The sequence below is a fragment of the Microtus oregoni genome, unplaced genomic scaffold (assembly GCF_018167655.1).
Source record: "Microtus oregoni isolate MIOR12 unplaced genomic scaffold, Mior012 000018F_ref0000195, whole genome shotgun sequence".
Classification (NCBI taxonomy): Eukaryota; Metazoa; Chordata; class Mammalia; order Rodentia; family Cricetidae; genus Microtus; species Microtus oregoni.
The window spans coordinates 40850172-40873561 of NW_024543077.1; the positions used below are offsets into that span (position 1 = coordinate 40850172).

The 23390-nt window shown below is 40.1% G+C and overlaps 1 protein-coding gene and 1 non-coding gene across 2 annotated transcripts; one reads left to right on the top strand and one right to left on the bottom strand.

The window, feature by feature from the left end:
* The first annotated feature begins 7034 nt into the window (after positions 1-7034).
* LOC121459165 lies at positions 7035-7141 on the top strand. The gene has a single exon (XR_005975920.1). It is a non-coding gene; the product is annotated as a U6 spliceosomal RNA (small nuclear RNA).
* Positions 7142-9366: 2225 nt separating this feature from the next.
* Positions 9367-19143, bottom strand: LOC121458842 (olfactory receptor 8H1-like). The gene is made up of 2 exons (XM_041668166.1): positions 18322-19143; positions 9367-9429 (listed from the first exon to the last, which is right to left on the bottom strand). The coding sequence occupies exons 1-2, from the start codon at positions 19141-19143 to the stop codon at positions 9367-9369; spliced, it is 885 nt and encodes a 294-aa protein (XP_041524100.1).
* Between the last annotated feature and the right edge of the window lie 4247 nt (positions 19144-23390).

A 23390-nucleotide genomic window follows, 5' to 3' on the forward strand; every position in this document is an offset into this window, starting at 1 on the left:
TCCAACTGAATACTACTAATAATTATATAATAAAAATAATCAATAATACCTATTTTGCCTTATATGCTTGACTATCTTTTCACAAGGATGCTCACAGTCCCATACTTTACCACCCATGTTCAAGTCTCAACAGACCCAATTACAGTCAGAAAGGAATTTGCTCTTCATTCCTCTAAGAGCAGCCGAGTTAAAATGCCAGCATCTTAGTTAGGGTTACTACAGTTGTGATGGAACACCATAACCATAGCTACTTGGGAAGGAAAGAGTTTCTTCAGCTTTCACATCATAGTTCATCATCAAAGAAATTAATGACAGGAACTCAGACAAGGCAGGAACCTGGAGCCAGGAGCTGACACCAAGGCCAAAAAGGGAGCCGCTTACTAGATGGTGGGTGTAGTAATCATCAAGGAAACTTGGCTCTCTGCTAGAAGTGTTCTATAGTTTTGCATAAGAAGATTGTAGGGGACCTCAAAGTTCTCCCCGCAAGACAAAGTTCTCAGCACTTTTCCCTAGAGGGACAAAGGGCAGGGAACAAGAGACAAAGAAAGGAGATAGAGGACAAGGGAGAATGGGAAGGAACAAGGGAGAGGGAGAAGGGACAAAGGACTACCTCAGTATAGAGAGGAGGCACACATGTCCCATAGGAAAATGGCAGTTTATAAAGGTAAAAAGAGAAACCCTGTGTTAGGATGAGGTGTTTAGTTTTAATTGGGCATGTTAATTAGGTGAGCCAAAGGTGGCTTTTGTTTGATGGATTTCTATACTTTGATAGCTGGACCTTGATGGTCAGTCTCAGAAGGAAGAGACATCCAAATAAAGGAATGGACCTTGGTGTCTGACTTTAGAAATGTAATCTTAACAGTATTTCATAAGGGAGAGGGAATGGTGGAAGTGCAAGGCCTGCAGAGCCACGTTTGCCATGCTCAAGCTGGCTAGGATCTCTTAAAAAACTGTACAGAGTTGTGGTTAAAGTAGTAAAGCTACTGAAAGGGCTTCAATAGCTAACATACTGTAATCTACCAAACAAAAAACTAGCTCAGTTCCCTTCCCTTTGAAAACAGTGCTTTTTAAGGACCTCACAGTCCTAAAGAATTTACTTCAGGCAGCTTACTCTCTCTGAAATTCATCTAAGCAGAGTCTAGGACTCCTCCAGTCATATTTCTTTCTTTCTTTTTTTTTTTTCGAGACAGGGTTTCTCTGTGGCTTTGGAGCCTGTCCTGGAACTAGCTCTCTAGACCAGGCTGGTCTCGAACTCACAGAGATCCGCCTACCTCTGCCTCCCGAGTGCTGGGATTAAAGGCAGTCATATTTCTTAATAAAACAAAAGCTCATGGCAAAGAACTGGATACAGGCTTGGCAAACTTGCTGACTGCAGACCTGGAAGGATCCTGGATTCCGATGGGAGTTAGGCTGAAAACTTAAGCAGGGCAGAGTTGGCCAAGAGAAAGGGGATAATCCTTTGAAATCCTATTCAATCATATGAGTTTAAAAGCCTGTGCCATGTTTGATCTTACAGAACTATGTCTTTAATCAAATCACCATGGAGTAATTTTTAATCTTGGTAGTATACTGTTCTCAGCAGAGCGTTAAACAGCAAGTACTCAGAAGAGTGGCATTTTACTTGTTCAAAACTCTTTACAGTATGTTTTAAAATTTAATCCCCAAAGACTTAGTTCTTGTTTTTATAGTGTGGTAGTAGTAAATTTAAATGCTGTGAAACAGGGAACATTAAACTAGGAAAATTTTCTACAATGAGCCAGACAGTTATTATCTAAAGCTTGCATGCTCATTTGTAGACTATTATTTCCGCCATTCCTTCTTTCTGTTTTTTTAACTCTTTACTATTTCCTTCCTGCTGTGTGTGTGTGTGTGTGTGTGTGTGTGTGTGTGGTGTGTGTGTGTGAGAGAGAAAGGGGGGGGAGAGGAGAGATAGATGAGAGAGAGAGAGAGAGGAAAGAGAGAGAGGAGAGAGAGGAAAGAGAGAGAGAGAAAGGAGAGAGAGGGAGAAAGGCGAGAGAGGAGAGAAAGGAGAGAGAGGAGAGAGAGAGGAGAGAAAGGAGAGAGAGGGAGAAAGGCGAGAGAGGAGAGAGAGAGGAGAGAGAGGAGAGAGAGAGGAGAGAAAGGAGAGAGAGAAGAGAGAGAGAGGAGAGAGAGAAAGGAGAGAGCAGAGAGAGAGGAGAGAGAGAAAAGAGAGAGGAGAGAGAGGAGAAAGAGAGAGGAGAGAAGGAGGAGAAAGGGAAAGGAGAGAGAGAAGAGGGAGAGAGGAGAGAGAGAGGAGAGAGACAGAAGAGAGAGAGAGAGAGAGAGAGAGAGAGAGAGAGAAGAGAGAGACATCTGTGTTTCTGCATATTGGTGTGGTTGTTTGAGGAGTCTGGGCAGCCAGGAAACAAACAAGAGGCCTCTTACAACATAGTGAAGGTAACCCATGACAATGGATTCCAAACACCTAGATGCACTCAGAAAGGGACTCTTCATATTTTCAAGAGCATATCAGAACAATTTCCAGACTTGAGATTAAGACTATATCACAAGAGTAAGTTAATGACAGTCTGGGCTGGCTGAAGTCATCTACAGGCCTGTTCGGTGCCATGAAGATATCGTGGGTGAAAGATAAACATGGTTAGCATGGGTCCTCACAGTTCAGGTTGGCTGAAGGCATCTCCACGTTCTGCCATATGAGGAGGTGCCAGTTTAGTAAGCAAAGACATGATGGACAAACTGTAGAGGAAGTAAAGCAGAACAGTTCATGTGCTGTGGAAAGAAGCAGATTGAAGAAGCAAAGACCATGATGAGGACCTGGCTGATGTGGGTGGGCTGCTTGTTACCTGGGGTCAGGGTGATTCATGAACCAGACTGTGTTGAGGACCACGTCTGGGTCCTGTGGTCCTACTGCAGCCAGTGTCTGTGTTGACACTCATAACCCATATTGCCACGAAAGACCACAAGGATTTCAGGAGTCTTGTCTGCCACCTGTGACCATTTTTGTGTTTAAAGATCATTCTGCCACTGTGGTCATGCTGATCTGAATGACCTGTGCTGCTACCAAGTGCCATGTAGGCCCAAGCCGTGGCATGGAGACATGTCTAGATCTGTGGCCCTACTGCAGCCAGAGTCTGTGTTGATGTCTGTGGCTCCTGAATCCATTGAAGGTCATGCCAATGCTTGGGGTTCTGGGATGGTACCTGGGGCCATGTTGCTGTTCAAGGGCCACATAACCGCTTGACTGGTGCCAATCTGAGTGTCCTTCTGGGGCCATGGAGATATCCAGGCTCAGACTGCTGCCAAGGACAAGTCTGGGTCCATGTTATTACCACAGCCAGGGTCTATGTTGGTATTCATGGACCATGTTGCCACCAAAGGCCACATGGATGTCTGAGTATAGACCATAACCTGTGGTTATGTTGGTGTCTGGGTCCTGTCCTACCGTAGGGGCCATGGCAATCTGAGTGACTTCTGCTGCTACATGGGGCGATGGTTGCCCAAGTCTGGGCTGCTGTCAAGAGTCATGTCTGACTCCATGTCTCTACAGAAGGCAGGATCTGAGTTGATGTCTGTGGCTCCTGTTACCACCTAAGGCCATGAAGATGAGACTGTGTTGGTATCTGTGTGGAAAGCTGCTGCTGTGGTCACATTGATCTGTGTGGCATTTGGTTGGACATAGGCTAGAATCTCCCCGGTAAGCGCACCTTGGGGTGCTACACACAGATGATTAGAAATGGGCTAAATTAATATGTGAGAATTAGCCTAGAAGAGAATGGGCCAAGCAGTGATTAAAAGAATACAGTTTGTGTGTTGTTATTTCGGGGCATAAGCTAGCCGAGCAGGCGGCCGGGGTGCTGGGAACGCAGCCCCGCCACTCTTATTACTTCATATGGCGCCCCACGTGATGGACTAAACCCATTTAAAAAACCTGAGAAGGCTTAAAAATAAGGGAAAGAGAGTTTAACACAGATTTTTGCTGTTTGTTGGTGGCATGCTGTAGAGAGATTTCCTGATTCGGCAACAGTAGCAGAAAAAACGCTGTGTCATTTTAAAGTGCGGTTTCCCGGGGCTGTGCTGCCATTGCGATCTCTGTCTGGCTCCTGCGGGAGACAGAGCTTTTGAATAGAGCATTTGGAGTAAAGTGCTACGATTTGTTTGATGGCAACTAGACTCGCTGTGTTCTCGGGTCTGCTCTGCTTGCTAGAGGCAAGCGGGCGCCTCATCTGAGAGAGGCTTCCTGACTCAGCTTTAGCTACAGAACCCTGCAGCTCATTAAGAGGTCCTGCCACGAAACACTTAAATGGTGTTGACGAAAAGCTGAACGCATGCTTTTCGGTTTTCAGCCGTAGCAGGAAAAAAGCTGCGCCGTTTAAAAATGCTGGCTTTCTGGGCCATCCTGCCAGGGCAAACTCTGACTGTTTAAGGCAGGAGGGCCGGCTACCAAGAGAGGACGTGAGTGTTGTCTGTTGTAGCTCACTTGCTGGCAGGGACCTTGAAATGCCATACAGTTGTTGCAGTAAACATGGCTACAGCCTGTATATCTGCCATGAGGCTGGAAAGCTAAGGAATGGACTGGATCTAGCTGGCAAAGCCACGCCTTTAATCCTACCCATATTGCTCAGTAATTTTAAGGCTCGTGTGGTCAGAAAAAGAGAGATATACAGTAAAGAGAGATTCAAAGACAAAGAAAATTTCTGAATGGTTTAAAGTGTGTTAAAAATATATGCAGACTAAAAGTTGAAGTTCTTAAAGTAAAAAACAAAAAAAGAAAGAGAGTTGTTGTGTGTGATAGCACACGCCTTTAATCCCAGTGCCTAGAAGGCAGAGACAAACAGATCTCTGTGAGTTCAAGGTGTAGTAGCAAACACCTTTAATCCTGAATGCCTGGGAGGCAGAGACAGGCGGATCTCTGAGAGTTCAAAGACAGCCTGGTCTACAGAGTTACTTCAGGTCAAAGATACAGAGAACCTGTCTCAAAAAGCAGAGTTAAAAGTAAAAATAAACAAAATAGAGGTTAAAACAAAGCTGCACAAAGATGGAAAATACACAGAGAATCTTGATACTGTATGCTATTATGCTCTCTTTAAATTATTTAACCGCTGAGGAAGGAGCAACAGATGCTAAAAGATATTTATTTATAAATGCTGCTGAACTAATCCAACATAGATATTTTGAAAATGCCTTGAATTTGAAATTTGGATCTAAGGACATGATACTTTGGAAAGGAGTTTCTTATTTTGTTTTCACAGAGGATGAGACACTGTTCATTTCTTCTATTCCGATTTGGTATGATGGACCACGCCCTCCTGAAGGGTTGGTGTGAACGCCTTCAAAAAATTGCTTCGCTCAACTGCCAACTGAGATGAAACTAGCACACAGGTTATACCATGAAAGACCTAATTAACGACGCCCCCATTCAGCAGGAAGCAGTTTGGAGAGAAATAACTGTGCCCATATTCCCAAAAAATGTTTATAAGTGTTCTTTTACATTTAAAGGGGGATATGATATAGGTATGAATAATTTGCATTAGCATAGATTTTGCTTTATTGATAGAGATTTAAGGTCAATTTTGTTATATGTATAAGTGTTTCTGATTTTGATTAAGGTATTGTGATTGTGTAGTTCATTTAAATATGTACTGTATAATTAAGAAATATAGGTTGTTAATGGATAATCATCGATAATAGTAAAGCTTGTAGTCATGTTAGTTAGATTTTCTAGATATATAGAGATATATTTTAGATAGACATTCTTCATGTCTTTCAAAGATTACAGAATAGGACATTTAATGTTTTAATAACTGAGGACTTTTCATGACAATGAGACACTCTGCTCCTGGCAGCACCAATCTACTTCAAGAGGAAGATGGGCATCGAAGAGGCTCGTTATGGAGTTTTGATAGCCATTTGGGCAAGAAACTGCTCTTGCCTGGACTATTGCATAAACTGGACACAGAGAACCCGCAGAGAGAGGACTACTGAACTTGCCTAAGGTGAGATGATCTTTCTTGGTTCCTGATTCATTTTGAAAGAGTCTGCGAGACATTCTGCAGGACACAACAGATAGTGACTGAACTGACTTTGAATTTCCTGCTTGATGAAAATGTCTGCTGGATACCATGGGCCTGAAGGCTGAAGATGGATGCCCCAACGGTACAAAAGAACTTTGGGTGACTGTCCAGGCAGCGAGATGTCTTTGTCATTTCTAGAGTTTGAAGTTTCTTAGTTCTTGTTTACTTAGGTAATATTATATCTTTCTGGAGTCTTTGATGGAGTTAAGAATAGTTAGTTATAGTTTTCCTTAGTTATGATAAAGATTATTGTAACTTTTACTTGATAACTGTTTTGTTATATGTAATTTTGCTATGTTAAAGCCTTTTTTTTTGTTTAAACCGAAAAAGGGGAAATGATGGAGGAAGGTCATTGGCTAATAAAGGCACTGCCCTGGCCCATTTTATTGGTTAGAGGATAGGTGGGAGGAGTAAACATAAACAGAACAGAACGCTGGGAGGAAGAGGAAGTGAGCTCAGAGACTCCACAGCTCTGCTCTCCAGAGCAGACGCGCCGTGCTCCTGGCTCCTGGGCAGAAGCATGCTATGAAGCTCCGACCCAGGATGGACATAGGCTAGAATCTCCCCGGTAAGCGCACCTTGGGGTGCTACACACAGATGATTAGAAATGGGCTAAATTAATATGTGAGAATTAGCCTAGAAGAGAATGGGCCAAGCAGTGATTAAAAGAATACAGTTTGTGTGTTGTTATTTCGGGGCATAAGCTAGCCGAGCAGGCGGCCGGGGTGCTGGGAACGCAGCCCCGCCACTCTTATTACTTCATTTGGTTAATTAATTTTGCATGGTTTTCTTTTGAGGGGGAATTCTGCAAGGGTGATGGGCAGGTATGGACACATTGGGAAGTGAGCAGAATTGGGTGCATGATGTGAAATTCCCATAGAATCAGTCAAAAATTATGGAGAGATAGATAGATAGATAGATAGAGAAGGCGTTGAAACTGAACAGAATATTTAGAGAAGATGACTTCTAAGAAATTAGTTTCTGCTCGCTTCAGCAGCACATATACTAAAATTGGAACGATACAGAGAAGATTAGCATGGCCCCTGCACAAGGATGACATGCAAATTCATAAAGTGTTCCTTATTTTATATTTTAAATGTTATTATTTACAAAGCAATAAAAACAATAAAAAACAAAATTATAGGTTGAAGGGAGATATTTACTCTTAGGACAGACTTTTCTAAATTCTTTTTATTTCAGAATTTATTCATCAATAAATTATTTAGTAGAATTAAGAAAATTGGATGGTATATTAAAGTAGGCTAGCAAATAATAGCAATACAATTTCAAGTGTTTATAGGCATGAATTATTCCACATACTTAAAGTTATTTGCTTTGGGCCTTGTGGAAATGTAATTAAGTTCTACATTTTTACTTTTGGAAATGTGATGAAAAGAACATTTAATAAATAACTTAAAAATACTAGTTTATTCTTTTTCTAGAAGCCCAAAGTGGCCTTGGGGCACCTTGTTCTTTCCAAAGACAGAGAGAGCAAAAGTATTTGGAGACTCTGATCCTTATCTCATTCCTAAATGGTTTTAGGGTTATAATTTAGAGTAGCTAAAGAGGTCCATTAAAGAGAGCTCATGATTAAGTGAACAGATACTGTGGCCTGGGTGGAGACCCAGTGTTCTAGGTGGGCAGTGTCCATCACCTATTCATAGGACCCTCTAAAGTCACACCAAAGGGATAGGGAGAATAATTTATCCTAGAGAGGCATGATGGTACAGCACACAGTCAATCCCTGGACTCTGGAAGCAGAGACAAGAAGATCTTAATGACCCTTGCCTACATAGCAATATACAGGACTGTCAACACTATGTAGTAAGACTCTGTGTCTAAACTTTTTCTCATTAATTGATATATTATCCGTTTCATTCCTAGAATTCTCCCTACCCAGTGTGGTTCCTCATGCTTTGTTGAGTTTCAGTTGGGTCTGTCTATCCCAGGGTGGCCAGATCAGACAATCCCCCCCTTTTTTTTATTCTGTCTCTTTCATTTGGATTTTGGACACTGGACGAATCTAAGTATAACTTTTCTGATACTTTAGGCTTCTTTACTTTTTCTCGAAATGCTCCATTTTTAAAAAATATTTATTTATTTATTATGTATACAATATTCTTCCTGCATTTTGCCTGAAGGCCAGAGAAGGGCACCAGACCTCATTACAGATGGTTGTGAGCCACCATGTGGTTGCTGGGAATTGAACTCAGAACCTTTGGAAGAATAGGCAATGATCTTTACCTCTGAGCCAACTCTACAGCCCGAAATGCCCCATTTTTCATGTGTCAGTTTGTTTATCATATGTCTGACCTCCATACCTGCTTAAACAGCATGAGTGTATTTCTCCCTTTACCCCTCTATTGTCCTCCTCTGTGATTGCTGAGTTGCATACTTGCATGAGCTTGAAATATTCCCTCATAACTTGAGCAGATTATCTTTGGACTTTCAGTTGAGTACATTTTTAAACTTTTTTATCAATGAGATTAAGAACCCAAAATATATTATCCAATAACAGAAGCATCATAGCTCTGAGCTATCAATGTTTTTTATGCAGAAAAACAATAGGGAATTCTGAATTGGAGGTGTCTTTTAATGGAGACATTTGTGGCAGATTTTCACTGCTTCTCACCAGTTTTTTCTAGTCTCAGTCTCTCTCCAAGAAAGGTGATGTCAGACATTCAGGATCCAATGTGGCAGAAGATGAAGAGAAGATCTGTGGAAAATGACTACTTACACATTGTATCTTAGTGCTGAGATGTCCCTGGTACTGATCTCCTCCTGTCCTGAGTTATGAGGTGCCCATGCCATAAAAGTGTCATCTAAGCCTAGTCTCTGAGTCCTACGGTCTTTCTGAGTCTCTTCTTTATGATCACTTAGAGACCAAAGCAGACACTGTCCTTATTACAGGTCTCCAATTATAAAAATTTGTCCATAATGTAGATTACTATTTCCCATGATCTTTGCTTTCCACTTTCTATGGTGACTTCCAACAGGAGCAGTGATGCCAATACCCCACATCCTACCCAGGGTCCATGTCCTTCACATTCTTTAGTCCTCTTTGAATACCTTTATTGACCCTGAGTGAACCCTTACTTGGTTTCCTGAGAAATCCTCAACAACATGTCATCAGCACAGATCCTAAATCTGTTTGGCAAATGCCTTGTCCTTACTCCTGATCCTGCTTCTTCTATGTTAGTTCATAGACTGATTTTCCCCTGGTGCTTTGAATAAAAAATATTCTGACAGACCACTGGGAGGAGAAGGTGAGCAGTAGTTTGGGTGGCCACACCAGCCTGCTGAGAGGAAATGCTTAAGCAGCAATGCAACAGGCTGGACAAGGCCAGACCACAGGAAGGAGAAGCGTGAGAAACAGCTAGCTGAGCCAAGCTAGGATGCTGGGAGGAGAAGTATAAGCAGCAATGTAACAGGCTAGTCCAGGCCAGGCTGCTGGGAGGAGAAACATGAGCAGTAGCACAGAGGGCCAGGCCAGGCCAGGTTGCTGGGAGGAGAAACATGAGCAGTAGCAGAGAGGGCCAGGCCAGGCCAGGCCAGGCCAGGCTACTGGGAGGAGAAACGTGAGCAGTAGCAGAGAGGGCCAGGCCAGGCTGCTGGGAGGAGAAGCATAGGCATCAGCATGAAGGGCCAGACTGGGTCAGGCTGCTGGGAGAAGAATGAGCATAGTGTGTTGTACTGGGACAGACTACTGGGAAGAAAAGCAGGAGCAGCAATGCAGTGGGCCATGATGGTAGCAGTGGCCTCCAGACATTATCTGACCACTGGAGCATCAACCCTGCCAACACCAGGAGGAATGATCATCTGAGCTTCGGGCCCATAGGCACCTGGAGGAGCAATGACCAAAGGCTCTCCTCTGCCCACACCAGAAGAAGCAATCAACAGAGCAACAGCCCCCAAGTATACCAATTGGATAAAATGGACCCCCTTAAACACAGACTCTACCTATTCTGATTGGAGGAAGAGATGTGTAGACAACAGGGTAAGAATACACTCAACAATATAAAGAGCAAGACATGCCACCGGACATTAGTAACGGTTCTACAACAGCAAGGTGTGAACATTCCAATGCAGATGAAACAGAAGAAAATAACATTAAAGATAACTTTATGAAGATGATTGAGGTCTTTAAAGAGGAAATAAAAATTAAAGAAATGGAGGAAAAGACAAACAAAAAATTGGAACAAATCAACAAATTCCTTAAAGAAAACCAAGAAAAAGCAGTCAAATGAGTGAAAGAAATAGTTCACGACTTGAAAACTGAACTAGAGTCAATAAAAAATAAACACAAACCAAAGGAAATATGGAGATAGAAAATCTGAATAAACAATCAGGAACTACAAATGTAAACATAAACAACAGAATATAATAGATAGAATCTTAGGCTTTGAAGACATGATAGAGGAAAGAGATTCATAAGTCAAAGAAAAATGCTAAATCCAACAAATTCTTAAGACAAAATACCAGGAAATATGGTACACCATAAAAAGACCAAACCTAAAAATAATAGGAATTGAAGAATATTCAGCTCAAAGGCATGGAAAATATATTCAACAAAGTCAAATGAGAAAGTGTTCATAATCTAAAAGGGGTCAAACCTATAAAAATGCAAGAAGCTTACAGAACACCAAGTAGACTGAACCAAAAATGAAAGTCCCCTCACCTCGTAATTAAAATACTAAAAATACAGATTAAAGAAAGCATATTAAGAGCTACAAAGAAAGAAAAAGCCAAGTAACATATAAAGAACGACCTATCAGAATTACACCTGACTGCTCAGTAGAAACAATGAAAGTCAGAAGGTCAGGCTAAAAGACCATGGATGCCATCCAGACTATTATATCCAGCAAAGCTTTCATTCAACATAGATGGAAAAGACAATATATTCCATGATGATCCAGATTTAATCAATACCTATCCACAAATCCAGCCCTACACAATGTACTTTAAGGAAATACAAGAAGGGATACAAGAAACATACCTAAACATAATAAAGGCAATATACAGAAAAATCAACAGCCAACCTCAAACTAAACGTCAAGAGACTCAAAGTAATCCTACTGAAATCAGGAACAAGAAAGGACTCTCTCCATATCTATTCAGTATAGTACTTGAAGTTATAGCTTATAGCTACAGCAATAAGACAAAAATTGAAGATCAAGGGAATTCAAATTCGAAAAGAAAAAGTCAAACTTTCATTGTTTGCTGATGATATTATACATAAGTGACCCTGAAAATAACACCAGGGAACTCCTACAATTGATAAACACATTAATCAGTAGCCCTTCTATATATAGATAATAAATGTTCTGAGAGAGAAACCAGAGAAACATCATCTTTTTAATAGCTACAAATGACATAAATTATCTTGGGGTAACTTTAAGAAAACAAGTTAAAAAACCCGTATGACAAGAACTTTACATCTTTGAAGAAAGAAATTGAAGAAGATTCCAGAAAATGGAAAATTCTCCCATGTTCTTGGATAGGTAAAATTAAATAGTAAAAACGGCAATCTCACCAAAAGCAATCTATAGATTCAATGCAATACACATCAAAATCCCAGCAAAATTCTACAAATACCTCAAAAACATTATTCAACTTCATATAGAAAAACAAAAACCCCAGATAGCCAAAGCAATCCAGTATAATTAAATAACTGCTAGAGGCATCACTGACTTCAAATTTTAATAGAGAGCTACAGTAATGAAAACTACTTGGTATTGGCAGAAAAGCAGACAGGAGAACCAATGGAATTGAATTGAAGGCCCGTATATCAATCTACACACTTATGATCATATGATTTTTGACAAAGAAGCTAAAATTATACAATGGAAAAAAGAAAGCATCTTCAACAAATGGTGCTAATATGACTGGATATTGACTTGTAGAATCCCCATGCAAAACTCAAGTCCAAATGGATAAAAGACCTCAACATAAAACCAACCACACTGAACCTCATAGAAGAGAAAGTGAACACATAGGCACAGGAAACCACTTCCTAAATATAACCCCAGAAGCACAGACAATGAAAGAATTAATAAGTGGGAACTCCTGAAATTGAAAAGCTTCTGTACAGCAAAGGACATGATCAATAAGACAAAATGGCAGCCTACAGAACGGGAAAACATATTCACTAACCCCACATCAGACAGAGGGCTGATCTCCAAAATACACAAAGAACTCAAGAGACTAGATAGCAAAAAAACAAAAACAAAAAACAAAAAACAGGCCAGACGCACAGAGGCACAGCGGCCGGCGGCGCCAGACGCACAGAGGCGCAGCGGCGGCGGCGGCGGCGGCGGCGGCGCCAGACGCGGCACAGCAGCGGCAGCACGGCGGCGGCGCCAGACGCGGCGGAGAGGCGGCCAGACCCAAGCGGCTGGGACAGGCGTGCAATAAGGAGAGCAGATCGCCCTACTACAATTGAATCAAAGAGGTAGGCCTTTGGTTGACCAGGTCACTGGCACAAGGGGAGCCTGGTCCTGTCCTGAAGATCCTTCGGAGGGGTGAGAGGGTTCTTGGCCTGCAGCAGGAACCACGAAAGAGAGTGAGGGCATTTTGTAAGCGGAGCCCTTGGCCAGCAGGGAAACCTGATCCGGTTTCTAAAGGATCCATTGGATAGGATCAATAGGAGGAGATGGGCAGGCGCCAAGGCAAGAACTCACCCAATAATCCGAAAAACAACATGAAAACATCAGAACCCAATGATCTTACAACAGAAGTATTTGAACAACCTAACACAGAAGAAGTGGAAAAAATCGACTTTATGAAGATAATAGAGTCCCTTAAACAACATGTAAAAAATGCCCTTATAGAAATGGATGAGAAGTATAACAAAAAGTTTGAAGAAATGAGTAAATACGTACATGATACCCTGGGAAACCAAGAAAAAACCATCAAACAGGTAATGGAAACAGTTCAAGAATTGAAAACTGAAATGAAGGCAAAGAAGAAAATACGAACTGAGGACCAGCTGGATATGGAAAATATAGGCCAACGAGCAGAGTATACAGAAACAAGCATAATCAATAGAATACAAGAGCTAGAAGAAAGACTCTCAGATGCTGAGGACACCATAGAGAAAATAAACGAACAGATCAAAGAAAACAGCAAAGCCAACAAATTCTCAACACAAAACATTCAGGAACTATGGGACACAATAAAAAAACCAAACCTAAGAATAATAGGAATAGAAGAAGGAGAAGAGTCACAGCTCAAAGGCTCAGAAAATATTTTCAACAAAATTATGGAAGAAAACTTTCCCAACTTAAAGAAAGATATTCATTTAAATATTCAAGAAGCATACAGAACACCAAACAGACTGGATCAAAGAAAAACATCTCCTCGCCATATAATAATCAAAACACAAAATATACAGGTTAAAGAAAGAATATTAAGAGCTGCAAAAGAAAAAGGGCAAGTAACTTATAAAGGTAAACCGATCAGACTTACACCTGACTTCTCGATGGAAACTATGAAAGCCAGAAGGTCCTGGATAGAGGTTCTGCAGAAGCTAAGAGACCATGGATGCAAACCCAAACTACTATACCCAGCCAAGCTATCGTTCACTATCAACGGAGAAAACAAGACATTCCAGGATAAGAACAAATTTAAACAATACGTAGCCACAAATCCAGCCCTACAGAAAGTAATAGAAGGAAAATCGCAACCCAAGGAATCCAACACTGCCAACACTGCCTACAATAACCCAGGCATCTAATGACCCTTCACGAGCACATCTCAAAGAAAGGAGACACACAATCTCTACTACCAAAAGCAATAAGAATAACCGGAGTAAACAACCACTGGTCATTAATATCACTTAATATTAATGGGCTCAATTCACCTATAAAAAGGCACAGGCTAAAAGATTGGATACGAAAACAGGATCCAACATTCTGCTGTTTGCAAGAAACACATCTCAACCACAAAGACAGGCACCTACTCAGAGTAAAGGGTTGGGAAAAGGTGTTTCAAGCAAATGGTCCTAAGAAAAAAGCAGGTGTGGCCATACTAATTTCTAACAAAACTGACTTCAAACTAAAATCAATCAGAAGAGACCGAGACGGTCACTTTATACTCATAACAGGAACAATTCATCAGGAGGACGTCTCAATCCTGAATATATACGCCCCCAATATAAAAGCACCTACTTATGTAAAAGAAATATTACTAGAACTCAAGGCAGACATCAAACCACACACACTAGTAGTAGGAGACTTCAACACACCTCTCTCTCCAAGGGACAGGTCAATCAGACAGAAACCTAATAGAGAATTAAGAGAATTATTGGAGGTAATGAAGCAAATGGACTTAACAGACATCTATAGAACATTCCACCCAAATAGGAAAGAATATACCTTCTTCTCTGCAGCTCATGGAACCTTCTCAAAAATTGACCACATACTCGGAAACAAAGGAAACCTCCACAGATACAAAAAAATATCAGTGTCCACCTGTGTCTTATCAGATCATCACGGATTAAAGTTAGAAGGCAACAACCACGCTGCCCCCAAATAAACCGACAAACTCATGGAAACTGAACAGTCAACTACTGAACCACACCTGGGTCAAGGAAGAAATCAAGAAAGAAATTAAAGTCTTCCTTGAATTTAATGAAAATAAAGGGACAACATACTCAAACCTATGGGACACAATGAAAGCAGTGCTAAGAGGAAAGTTCATAGCACTAAGTGCCCACTTAAAGAAAACGGAGAATGCATACATTGGGGACTTAAAAACACACCTGAAAGCTCTAGAAAAAAAGAAGCAGACGCGCCCAGGAGAAGTAGAAGACTGGAAATAATAAAACTGAGGGCTGAAATCAACAAAATAGAAACACAGAAAACAGTCCAAAGAATCAATGAAACAAAAAGCTGGTTCTTGGAGAAAATCAACAAGATTGACAAACCCCTATCCAAACTAATTAAACGACAGAGAGAGAACACGCAAATAAATAAGATCAGAAATGAAAAGGGGGACATAACCACAGACACAGAGGAAATTCAGAGAATCATTAGATCTTACTACAAAAGCCTGTATGCCACAAAACTGGAAAATACAAAAGAAATGGACATTTTTTTAAATAAGTATCATATACCAAAGCTAAACCAAGACCAGGTGAATGATCTAAATAGACCGGTTTCTCGCGAAGAATTAGAAATGGTTATCAAAAATCTCCCTTCGAAAAAAAGCCCAGGACCAGATGGTTTCAATGCAGAATTCTACCAGAACTTCCAAGAAGAATTAATACCTATACTCCTTAAGGTATTTCACAATATAGAATCAGAAGAGTCATTGCCAAATTCCTTTTATGAAGCTACAGTTACCCTGATACCAAAACCACAAAAAGACCCAACCAAGAAAGAGAATTACAGACCGATCTCACTCATGAACATCGACGCAAAAATCTTCAATAAAATACTGGCAAACCGAATCCAAGAACACATAAGAAAAATTATCCATTATGACCAAGTAGGCTTCATCCCAGAGATGCAGGGCTGGTTCAACATACGCAAATCTATCAATGTAATCCACCATATAAATAAACTGAAAGAAAAAAACCATATGATCATTTCACTAGATGCGGAAAAAGCATTCGACAAAATTCAACACCCCTTTATGATAAAGGTCTTGGAGAGAATAGGGATACAAGGGTCCTACCTAAATATAATAAAAGCTATTTACAGCAAGCCAACAGCTAACATTAAATTAAACGGAGAAAAACTCAAAGCCATCCCACTAAAATCAGGAACACGACAAGGATGTCCACTCTCGCCATACCTCTTCAATATAGTGCTTGAAATTCTAGCAATAGCAATAAGACAACATAAGGAGATCAAGGGGATTCGTATTGGAAAGGAAGAAGTTAAGCTTTCGTTATTTGCAGATGATATGATAGTGTACATAAGCGACCCCAAAAATTCTACCAAAGAACTCCTACAGCTGATAAACAGCTTTAGTAACGTGGCAGGATACAAGATCAACTCCAAAAAATCAGTTGCCTTCCTATACACCAAGGATAAGGAAGCAGAGAGGGAAATCAGAGAAGCATCACCTTTCACGATAGCCACAAATAGCATAAAATACCTTGGGGTAACCCTGACCAAGGAAGTGAAAGATCTACTTGACAAGAACTATAAGTCTTTGAAGAAAGAAATTGAAGAAGACACCAGAAAATGGAAAGACCTCCCTTGCTCTTGGATTGGGAGGACCAACATAGTAAAAATGGCAATTCTACCAAAAGCAATCTATAGATTCAATGCAATCCCCATCAAAATCCCATCAAAATTCTTCACAGATCTGGAGAAGACAATAATCAACTTTATATGGAAAAACAAAAAACCCAGGATAGCCAAAACAATCTTATACAATAAAGGTTTGTCTGGAGGCATTACCATCCCTGACTTCAAACTCTATTACAGAGCTACAGTATTGAAAACAGCTTGGTATTGGCATAAAAACAGAGAAGTCGACCAATGGAATCGAATAGAAGACCCTGACATTAACCCACAAACCTATGAACACCTGATCTTTGATAAAGGAGCTAAAAGTATACAATGGAAAAAAGAGAGCATCTTCAACAAATGGTGCTGGCAAAACTGGATGTCAATCTGTAGAAGAATGAAAATAGATCCATATCTATCACCATGCACAAAACTCAAATCCAAATGGATTAAAGACCTCAATATCAGTCCGAACACACTGAACCTGATAGAAGAGAAAGTGGGAAGTACTCTACAGCACATGGGCACAGGAGACCACTTCCTATGTATAACCCCAGCAGCACAGACACTAAGGGCATCATTGAATAAATGGGACTTCCTGAGGCTGAGAAGCTTCTGTAAAGCAAAGGACACTGTCACTAAGACAAAAAGACAACCCACTGACTGGGAGAAGATCTTCATCAACCCTGCAACTGACAAAGGTTTGATCTCCAAAATATATAAAGAACTCAAGAAACTAGACCGTAAAAGGCTAATCAACACAATTATAAAATGGGGCACTGATCTGAACAGAGAATTCTCAACAGAAGAACTTCAAATGGCCAAAAGACACTTAAGGTCATGCTCAACTTCCTTAGCGATCAGGGAAATGCAAATCAAGACAACTTTAAGATACCACCTTACACCTGTCAGAATGGCTAAAATAAAAAACACCAATGATAGCCTTTGCTGGAGAGGTTGTGGAGAAAGGGGTACACTCACCCATTGCTGGTGGGAATGCAAACTTGTGCAACCACTCTGGAAAGCAGTGTTTCGGTTTCTCAGGAAATTCGGGATCAACCTACTCCTGGATCCAGCAATACCACTCTTGGGAATATACCCAAGAGAGGCCCTATCATACAACAAAAGTATATGCTCAACTATGTTCATGGCAGCATTGTTTGTAATAGCCAGAACCTGGAAACAACCTAGATGCCCTTCAACGGAAGAATGGATGAAGAAAGTATGGAATATATACATATTAGAGTATTACTCAGCAGTAAAAAACAAGGACTTCTTGAATTTTGCATACAAATGGATGGAAATAGAAAACACTATCCTGAGTGAGGTAAGCCAGACCCAAAAAGAGGAACATGGGATGTACTCACTCATATTTGGTTTCTAGCCATAAATAAAGGACATTGAGCCTATAATTCATGTTCCTAGAGAAGCTAAATAAGGTGAATCCAAAGACAAACACATAGGCATCCTCAGGAATATTAACCTTCATCAGGCGATGAAAGGAGACAGAGACAGAGACCCACACGGGAGCACCGGACAGAAATCTCAAGGTCCAAATCAGGAGCAGAAGGAGACGGAGCACGAGCAAGGAACTCAGGACCACGAGGGGTGCACCCACACACTAAGACAATGGGGATGTTCTATTGGGATCTCACCAAGGCCAGCTGGCCTAGGTCTGAAAAAGCATGGGATAAATCCGGACTAGCTGAACATAGCGGACAATGAGGAATACTGAGAATTCAAGAACAATTGCAGTGGGTTTTTGATCCTACTGCACGTACTGGCTTTGTGGGAGCCTAGGCAGTTTGAATGCTTACCTTACGAGACTTGGATAGAGGTGGGCAGTCCTTGGGCTTCCCACAGGTCAGGGAACCCTGATTGCTCTTCGAGCAGATGAGGGGGGGGGACTTGATCGGGGGAGGGGGAGGGAAATGGGAAGCGGTTGTGGGGACGAGGCAGAAATCCTTAATAAATAAATAAATTAAAAAAAAAAAGAAAAGCTGAAATCATGAAAAAAAAAAACACACAGAAGCCACTTGATCCTTTCCCAAGGAGGATTTATTTGACTTTAAATGAGTAAAGATAATGGTACTATAAAACATGGTGACTGCCAGGATATGAGAGGCACAAGTTGAGAAGGCTTTTTGTTTCCCTGAAGTGGAATTGATCTTCAAAATAGTAGAAAGAATGGACATGTAAGAGGCAGATATTGTGATAAGGGACAACAGTAGTGTGAAACCCGCAAAAATGAATATAATGAATTCAATATCATTTGTGTTGCTGCAAGACAAGGCTATAAGTGGGGATGCATCACAAAAAAAGTCCTGGATGACATTAGAGTTGCAGAAATCCAATGTAGCCATACATAACATATTGACAGTGGCATCCAGAGCTCCAAGCACATATGACCCACCAAGAAGGGTACTGCAGAATCGGCTAGACATAACGACTGAATAGTGCAGAGGGTTACAGATAGCTACGTACCGATCATAGGCCATGGAAGACAGAAGGAAACACTCAGTAGCAGCCAAAAGGACGAAAAAGTACATTTGAGTGAAGCAGCCCACGTAGGAAATATTCTTAGAAGAAGTCAGCAGGTTCTCTAATGTTTTAGGTGTGATGGCAGTTGAGTAACTGAGGTCAAGGAATGACAGGTGGGTGAGAAAAAAATACATCGGAGTGTGAAGCTGGACATCTAGACGAATGATCAGTATCATGCCTATGTTCCCCAGCACAGTGAGCAGGTATATCAGGAGAAAAATCACAGAGATGACCAGCTGGATCTCCTTGGAATCTGTCAGCCCCATGAGGATGAAATCAGGCTTACGTGTATAATTCCAGGTATTCATTGTGAGCTACTGTAAACTGTTCAGGAATTAAAAGTGATACTTATGTTGAATGAATGTCAATAAAATATTTTATGTATGTTTTAAAATCAATAATTGATGTATGTTGCTTCAAATATGATATAGCTTTTTATGGTGTTGCTTTTTAAAAGAAATTTCAAAAAGATAAGCATAATATTTGTTAATTATGCAATAAAGATAATGGATTTCTTTATGTTTTCAATGAAACTCATCCCATTTGTAATAAAGAACAAAGTGCAGAATATTAAATAACTAAAATAACTACTGAGGATTTGGTTCAAATGCTCTTAGTTATCTGTATGTATTCTGACTACAGGACATGCTTGTCATTCTCCTTTGTTCTTTACACTTTGTGTTTAAGAACTAAACTCTTCTTTAATCCCAGCACTTGGGAGGCAGAGGCAGGCGGATCTTTGTGAGTTCGAGACCAGCCTGATCTACAAGAGCTAGTTCCAGGACAGGCTCCAAAACCACAGAGAAACCCTGTCTCGAAAAATCAAAAAAAAAAAAAAAACCTAAACTCTTGACTATATAATAAACAAAGGCAGAAAACCATTTCAAGGTGTTATTTGCTCTTCATATTCTTAAAACATGAATCATCTCTCATTACTAATAAATCTTCCTATTATCCTATTTCCAGAAGTTTTTTGACTGAAATGAGACGTAGGACTATTCATGAAAAGATTATCTGCCCAAGCAGTTCAAAATCCAAAGTTCTGCTGAAAGTATAGTTTCAAAATATGATGCTTACTTTTAGAATATCATATCATTAGCTGTATATGTTTTGTCAGAAATCCTGACAGCCTTGTGAAAGTCCCAATCTTAATGTGTTGAAACAGTGTTACAGTAAACACCTTGTTTTATTTTAACAGTTCTAAGTTCTTATAAATGCCACAATACTTACTGAGAGACAAGTTGTTGAGAAACAACCACAGACAGAATTTGCAATATGATATGCCTAAAATTCTGACAACTTTCAAATTTTCCTTGATATTTCCAAATATCTGTAGATCCATTTTCTTTAAAGGGTAAGGGAAGTCAGTCAAACCGTCTTATTCATTCTTGTTGAACTAGAACACTCACACTATGAACAACATGAGTGCTAGAATCTCTGATGAGCCTCAGTAGAGCAGTCTGTGCCCTTCCTCTCTACCCAATAACCATATAGAAATTTATAGAAGGGTATTGACCATCATGTAGCTCATGGTTGTCCTCAGGGGCCAATCCAATTTTTCAGCAAGTTTGGCATGCCTTTGAGAAAGAAAGCTCATCGAGTAATTGAGCCAAAGTTTGTATTTTCTCTAGAAGCTCCACAGTGAATAATGCAAGCAATTCTTCCCTCTAATGATACATTTGCAATGTAGAGTGGTCATATTCATTCATTTTTTATTAATTCAGAAGAGAGAGATGTTCACAGTTATAGGAGTTTATCAGATTGATTCTATAAAAATAATTTGTGTTTATTAAAAACAATAAGCTATACAATATAATATCAGCATGCCTCACTTCTACAGCCTGCTTAATATTTATTTTCATTTCATTAAACATGACCGATTAGACACAAAAATTAAAAATTACTAACAATTCAAAAAACACATAGTGGTGAAAAACTTACTAAATTTGTATGGGATCATGTTATATACTATCTTAAAAGAGAATAAACTGATTTAAAATATGATTTTAATAAAGCTAAATAAATTTTGAAGAAGTTATTGGGTTGTCTTTAGGAGTGTTAGCAGGCAGTGTGAAGTATGTTGCCTGTAGTCGTTAGGCCCACTCTGACCTCTGTTAAAGCTGCTAGGACTGTGGGACTTGTATGGAAACCAAGGGAAGATACAGTCTGGAATTGATGGGTGGGGCTTAAAGTGGTTTAGTATACAGTGGGTATATTCTTACCTGGGGTGCCCAGGACCAGCCTAGCCTCCCATAAGTATGCAGGTTATGATGCCTCGTTGGGAGCCCAGGAAAGGAAGTCAATTTATTTTATTTTATGTGTGAGTACTTACATAAGTTTATATGTACCATGAGTTTACAGTACCCAAGAAGAATAGAAGAGGGTGTTAGATCCCTTGGAAATATAGTTATGTACAGTTGTGAGTAGACAAGTACATGCTAAGAATCAAGGCCAGGTTTGTTGCAAAACCAGCAAGCACTTTTATCTGCTGAATCGTTCCAAACCTTAATTTAATTGTAGACTCCGTGACCCTTGTTTATGGCTAGAAACCAATTATGAGTGAGTACATCCCATATTCTTCTTTTTGGGTCTGGGTTACCTCACTCAGGATAGTGTTTTCTATTTCCATCCATTTGCATGCAAAATTTTAAAAGTCATTGTTTTTTACCGCAGCGTAGTACTCTAATGTGTAGATATTCCACACTTTCTTCATCCATTCTTCCATTGAAGGGCATCTAGGTTGTTTCCAGGCTCTGGCTATTACAAATATTACTGCTATGAACATAGTTGAACAAATGCTCTTGTCATATAATACGGCATCTCTTGGGTATATTCCCAGGAGTGGAATTGCTGGGTCCAGGGGTAGGCTGATCCCGAATTTCCTGAGAAACCGAAACACCGATTTCCAAAGTGGTTGCACAAGATTGCATTCCCACCAGCAATGGATGAGGGTACCCCTTCCTCCACAGCCTCTCCAGCAAAGGCTATCATTGGAGTTTTTTATTTTAGCCATTCTGACAGGTGTAAGATGATATCTCAAAGTTGTTTTGATTTGCATTTCCCTGATCGCTAAGGAGGTTGAGCATGACCTTAAGTGTCTTTTGGCCATTTGAACTTCCTCTGCTGAGAATTTTCCGTTCAGTTCAGTGCCCCATTTTTTAATTGGGTTAATTAGCATTTTAAAGTCTAGTTTCCTGAGTTCTCTATATATTTTGGAGATCAGACCTTTGTCTGTTGCGGGGTTGGTGAAGATCTTCTCCCAGTCAGTAGGTTGCCTTTTTGTCTTGGTGACAGTGTCCTTTGCTTTACAGAAGCTTCTCAGTTTTAGTAGGTCCCATTTATTCAATGTTGCCCTTAATGTCTGTGTCACAAAGTCTACAATTGGTGATCCCAAAGAAGCTAAGTAAGAAGGTGAACCAAAGGAAAAACATATAGTTGTCCTCTTGGCTATGGGAAGTAGGCAAAATTGCCGGGGAGAAAATTGAGATCTTGGGGGTGGGGTGGGATGGGGGTAAGGGGAGATGGGGAGAGAAAAGGGAGAAGGGAAGAATGGGGGGAACTTGGGGAAAAAGGAGGATTGGAATAAAGGAAGGTTGGATAGGGGAGCACGGAAACACAATTCTTATTTAAGAGAGCCACCTTAGGGTTGGCAAGAGACTTGAACCTAGAGTGGCTCCCAGATGCCCAAGCCAAGGTCCCCAGTTAGTTCCTTGGGCAGCTGAGGATAGGGAACCTGAAATGACCCTATCCTAGCTTACTTTCTGTGTGTAAGAAAGTACTATCTATTTATATTTGTCACATCTAAGATGTTACTGTGAAATTCACACTACCTCTTGCCAGCACATCAGAGAATATTTGACATTAACATAGACTTCTCAGACCCTGCCGTTTTTAATAGTTATTTGATGTTTTATTTAATATAAACCAGAAATGAATTTGTAGACTGCCAGATGATCATGTGCACAAAAGCTACATGATATATCTGTGATTGGGACCAATGTCAATATGCTAGAATTAAAATATGAGGCATTTTGTAACTGGTAGTTTAATAGTGATCATGTTATTTATTCTCTGTCTGAAGCAGACTCATCAGTATAAGAGGCCCTCTTAACACAGCTAGTGAGATGCTGCACTGAGCCTGAAGAACAAATATGGTCACTTACTTAATCACACTAAAATAAAGAAAACACTAAACATAAAACATACAAATAATACAGCTAATAACTTCTGTGAAATAGAAATTAATCACAAAAGGGGGATGTCTACCATCAGATACCACTTCAAATATACCAAGGAAGAAAGATTTTATTAATAGAAGAAACAATATTTTCAATTATTTCCATAAAGCAATATTCAATAGAGAAATAAAAAGAAAAATATCCAATAAATATTTGGACTAACCTTTAGAGAGAAATTACAAGACTTCCTACCTTCAAACTCACATGGCATGACACATTTAATAGATGAGTTTTGGGCGAAGACATCATGTTTTACTGATTGTCAGTTATAAAGATTGGGGAGTTACTCTACATGTAAACAAAATATTTATATCATT